A 5,707-nucleotide genomic window follows, 5' to 3' on the forward strand; every position below is an offset into this window, starting at 1 on the left:
GGATACTTCAGGCTGGGGCACGGTTCACAAGTGCAATGCAATTTGGCTTATCCCAACCTTTGTTCGGGTTCCTACAAATGACCAAACATAGTGCAGACTTGATCTACTGCTGCTTGAACTCGGGAGTTTGGGAGCAGCTAGAACCCCTATTCAGATTCAGAGTCATGGTGGTATTTTCAGTGTGTGCATTGGACGGGGACAAAAGGCCTTACCGATATCCCATAACCCTGGAGCTCAAAAAGCCACACCGTCTGTCTGTGAGAAGAGACGGGGGTAGGCTGGTTAATGCGAAAGTTGCAGGTTAACTTGCAAAGCACAAACTGTCTTGGCAGCAAGTATGCTGTGCAAACAGGAAGAAATAAAACTGTTGTTAAGCTGCTGATTCAAGATTATTAATTTTTTTAAAACGTCTGTCACGTGCGAGTGATTTGCAGCACGCAGTGGTGTTTGCAGTGCGATTTTAATAGCTCATATTAATCGCATTCCACAATTAGAATTATTACACGTATATGCAAACTAACTCTGTCTGCCACAAACCCCATGGCCGATTTGTACGCGGACATATATTCATTACACTGAGACACATTAATATAATAGGGCCAACGTTTTTTTTTAATGGATGACTAAATGAATGAGTGAATAGGCTGGATGTCAGAATATGTTTGGTACTTGGCAGTGTGTTGTCATTATCCGCCGTGTCTGAGTTGGGTCGACTGGGCCACTTCCTTTTGGACAAAAACCTTTTTCATCTGAACATTAATGGGAAATGACAGGTGTTAAAAAGGAACCGAGACTGAACGCTGGAGGTTTTTCACTGTATAGGCACCGAAAAAGTGACTTTAATTTTTTTTTTCTTTTATGTAATAATAAAACCAATAATCTTAATAACAGCACAATTATCAGCCTAAAATTACACCGTTTCTGTGGTATATCCTTTTTTATTTATATTTTCCTTTTTTGGAGTTGTGTTGATTCAGGGTTTCAGACTGTTAAACACTCTTCATACAGCTCTTCTCCTGCCTGCTCCTGGTTTCTGGGTGAAAAAGAAAAGCTCGGTGTCCCCCCGCAATGCGATTCTTTTCGTAATCCGTCAGACTGGTGATGGGGTGCATTGTGGATTTATGGGGGGAAATTAGCATAAATTATGAGCAAATCTGCGTGTGCGTGTGTGGTCCCCGGCATTGCAAACCCTCCAAGCGGAAAGGTGGCCCTGGCCAAAACTTGAATAGCAATAGCTCAAAATAGGCTTCCCATTTGGGTTTCACATTCATATAATTGACTTATGGATATTTTATACAGTTTTCACAACACCATCCTCAAGGGTTTATTTGCATTTCTGAAGTACTTTTGGATCTTCTTTACATAAACACAATGGACCGGGTTGCATCATGAAGTTTCAGTTTGAATAACGGTTGTTTGCTCTGTGTTGATGTTTTCATATCGTCTACTTCCTTTGCTGGGCTCTGGGCGAAATTGGCTGAGAAAAACTAATAGTCGACTCATCAGCAAAATGTGCTCTTGGCAAATTATTATGTGTGGCACTTCGTAAACAATATTAGGCTGCTGAAGAAAAATTGCAAAATGCATTTTCGCAACACTTCATCTGTAAACAATAAAAATGTCACCTGAAACCACACAATAAAAAGGTAAGCAACATGCATTAAAATTATACTCACACACACACACACACACTGCACGAACAGGAATATGTTTGATAATCCGTGTTTAAATAATATACAAATCGCAGTGTAAAACATGTAAAAGACACATGTATGATAATATTGTCAAATAAACCGGATTGAAAATAAACCATTTTAATATCCATTCACATTCCGTATTCACTTGTGAATTGTTGAATTGCTGAAGAAGTATTAGCGCATACCTTCACACATTGAGTGCCATCGCAGTTCAATTCCGGTTGCCGAGTCTTTTCACCCCTTTTTCTTGTCTTCAAATGGAAATGATTTCCATTGGCCCAAGGTGTCCATGTAAATAGGTGTAAATGAAACCAGATTATGCCTTCCTCCTAGCCCCCTCCTCCTCCCATGGCGATTGTCATGTGATAGCAAAGAGGTGGCACATTAATGGAGCGCCTCTACAGGGGTCTTTTCTGCTCATGTCACTACATAAAACTATCAGATGGTTAGAGGAAGGCCATGGAGGCATCCACTTAGCTCATCTTCTCAAGGACGCCAAATGAAGTCTATTCAGCTCTGCTAGGGGGACAAGCTGACTTACTTTGCGAGAAAGACTCACAGCAGCCGTCACTCCATAGGTGTGCAGCGTCCCGCCCGCCTGCACTATTACGCACAGGCGCTCGACTTGGCTGTTTTTACGCACAACAACTCCAGCTTTTGCCTGCGTTCAAACTTTCCACAGCGGTTGTTTTTCATGAAGAGCGGTAAGCCTTCGCCCAGGAATTAAGGGAGAATACTTTTTTTTCATTGCTTTTTCTGAAATCATCGACGATGCCTCGTCCGGGGAGAAACACGTACAGCGACCAGAAGCCGCCTTACTCCTACATCTCCCTCACTGCCATGGCCATCCAGAGCTGTCCGGAGAAGATGCTGCCCCTCAGTGAAATCTACAAGTTCATCATGGATAGATTCCCGTATTATAGAGAAAATACGCAGCGCTGGCAAAACTCTCTGCGACACAACTTGTCCTTCAACGACTGTTTCATTAAAATCCCCCGGCGTCCCGATCAACCAGGAAAGGGCAGTTTCTGGGCTCTGCACCCCAGCTGTGGGGACATGTTTGAGAATGGAAGTTTCTTGAGACGCCGCAAAAGGTTCAAAGTGTTGCTTGCGGCTGAGCACTTGGCTCAGAGTAAGCAGGCGGATGCTGCCCACTACCTCCAACAGCAAGCCAAGCTGAGACTGAGCGCGCTGCAGGCGGCCACCGGCACACACCTGCCCCAGATGTCAAGCTACAACCTCGGAGTGTCCCAGACGTCCACCTTCAAGCATCCCTTCGCCATCGAGAACATCATCGCCAGAGAGTACAAGGTCCCGGGGAGTCTGGCGTTCTCCACCATGCAGTCCATGTCTGCCGGCTACCCGCTCCACAACCAGCTGACGACGGCCTGCTGGCCCCACATGTACAACACCAGCGTGATTGACACGGCGGCCCCGATCTCCATGGCGAGCAGCGACTACAGCGCATATGGCATGCCCATCAAGTCCCTGTGTCACGGGGGACAGTCCTTACCGGCGATCCCCATGCCAATCAAGCCCACCCCGACCTCCATGGCCGGTTTCTCGGCATTACCTCCTCACATCCCCGCGTTCCTCACAAACTCTCCGCAGTCTCTGAGCCCGACGTCCCCACAGACAGCGACGAGCCAAAGCAGCCCCGCGACGCCGAGCGAGACTCTGACGAGCCCCTCCACACTGCAGTCTGTGGCTGTGCACTGACCAGTCAACGAACTGCTGGATGGCTCCCGACACGGGCCTCCTTTACCAAACCCAAAGTTTATATTTTCTGTCGTCGGAAACTATCAAGGCGAGTTGCAGTTGCATATCGATTTATTTGTGTATGTGTTGAATGTGTCGCTTTAAATTGTGTCATAGAAGTCCAGCACAGAAACGCACAGCGAACTATTGCTCTTGAAAATATAAATTATTTGATAGTTCTATTTTTCAGTTTATTGTGAAATGTGAGTGTTGATAGTGGAGCCACCGAGCCGAGGCAATCCAGAGGGAGTTTGTTTTGGTCCCATCAACTCCTAATCTTTGGTGCTTGTAATTCCCGTGGCAGTTTTTCAGTTTTGATCAAATAGCAAACCTTTTGCACCGTTTCTGTGTGACCACTGTAATGTCAATGAAATTGCGAGGCAATAGCTCTGTGTTTTGTTTGCTTTTAACACTGGAAAGATGGATAAGGGTATACCAAATAGGAATAGGATTTACATTTGCTCTTTTACCATCCCTGTACAAAAAAAGAGAAAGATAGCAAACTCAGTTATTAAATCTTTTCAAAATGGAAAAGTATTATTGTGAGACGTCCTCGAAATGCAAGATGTGAATATTGCAAATAACTGATACTGAAATGTTGTAAAATGCACTTTTTAGTTTTATGTTTTAGATATCTATTTTCCAGAAAATGTTCTGTGAAGCATTTAATTTAAAAGGCTGTGGTGACCATGTGTATCAGATGCTGTAAATTTGTACTTTTTTTTAGGTTAAGCATGCATTCTACACATTTGTGTTGTTATGTTGTTGTCATTGTTGTTGTTTTGTTTGTTTTTGCAAGCATGCGTGCTTTCGAAAAGTGTGCAAACAGTCTGCAATGAATTGGAAAAAAAAATGGTCATCGAAATATTTTCTCATTAAAAGTGAAGTAAACAATCAAAAATGTTTCTGAAGATTGAATCAATGCCACATATTATTATTATTATTATTATTATTATTATTATTATTATTATTATTATTATTATTATTATTGGTAGTAGTATTTTATCAGGCTATTATGTTAAGTCTCAAATGACACTTACGTTGTTATTGAATTGGTAGGCCTACGTTTTTTTGTTTTTATCGGATATAAAAATGTATTATTACAATAGAAACTAATAAATAATAACAATTGACATAGCCAAATAATAATACTTTTTCTCCTTCTATCCAGACCTGTTTGATTTCAGAGTGTGAGAGCTGCAGAGAAGCAGTGGGGAGGGAAATGAATCGTGCAGTCGATTAGGATGCATGGAGTTGCGATGCCATGGTCACAGCGCAGACAACTAGGCTCATTCATCAAGCTGTAGGCCAAACACAATTAAGCCCAACAATAAACATTTAGAAGCGCTGCACACCGCGTTCGATTCAATATCACCACATATTCTCGACTTTAAATGTCATAGAGGCCAATAAAACAAGTGTCACGTTGATTTTCTTCCCTCAAGTATAGTGTGCAACCGACTGTTTCGACCATATAATTTATTTTGTCGCCCCCCCCCCCTTCTTTTTGCGGGAACCTTATTCAACAGGTTTATAAATACAGGGGGGAAATGGTCTATCTGTTTAAAAAAAGGCACAAAACATATATCTTTTAAAATTGTAATTGTTGTCCGAATAGCTCAAATAAAATAAAGAAAATAACGCCCTTAATCTGCCTCTGCAATAGAAAGCAACAGCCTATTTCGGGGCATTAAGCAAATACATTAGAATTCCGTCACTTTATGCAATCGAGTAGATCAAATAAAGGGTCTCGGGCCACTTCATTCTCCCTCATTCACTTGAATTGAAAGTGCAAAGAATAGCAAACTTAGACTGGGCCACCAATGTAGATTTAGTCTTTTTTCAGCGAGACAAAAAGACTGATTTTACACAAACACATTGCTGACTGGGGAACTAGGAAACGAGCTGCAAGACCCTTTTGGAATTTAAATCCACCCCTCCCCCATGGACTGTTTGGACAACAGTGTTAGTTTTTTTTTCTTCTCCCCCACTTTGTGCATTTGTGTGTGTTTAACATTAATTTTGACTCTGGATGATTCAATGTATTCAAACTGCGATGCCAGATTACAAGCTTTAATTTTGAAACAGGTTTAATTTTTCTGGCTTGTCATTACAATTACATCAAAACCACATTAACAATTTGGAACCTTTTTATATTGGGCACCTTCAAGTAATTACATCTAGAAACAGGGTGTGTTACATACACACAAACATTATAATAATTACAAAATACCAACATATATTGACAATAT

The 5,707-nt window shown here is 41.9% G+C and overlaps 1 protein-coding gene across 1 annotated transcript; it reads left to right on the plus strand.

Annotated features, from left to right (window-relative positions):
* Window positions 1-2,468: 2,468 nt before the first annotated feature.
* Window positions 2,469-3,416, plus strand: foxb1a (forkhead box B1a; the record flags this gene model as incomplete). The annotated part of the gene is made up of 1 exon (XM_080027119.1): window positions 2,469-3,416. The coding sequence occupies one exon, from the start codon at window positions 2,469-2,471 to the stop codon at window positions 3,414-3,416; it is 948 nt and encodes a 315-aa protein (XP_079883245.1).
* Between the last annotated feature and the right edge of the window lie 2,291 nt (window positions 3,417-5,707).

The sequence above is a fragment of the Ammodytes marinus genome (genome assembly GCF_949987685.1).
Source record: "Ammodytes marinus genome assembly, chromosome: 5".
Classification (NCBI taxonomy): domain Eukaryota; kingdom Metazoa; phylum Chordata; class Actinopteri; order Uranoscopiformes; family Ammodytidae; genus Ammodytes; species Ammodytes marinus.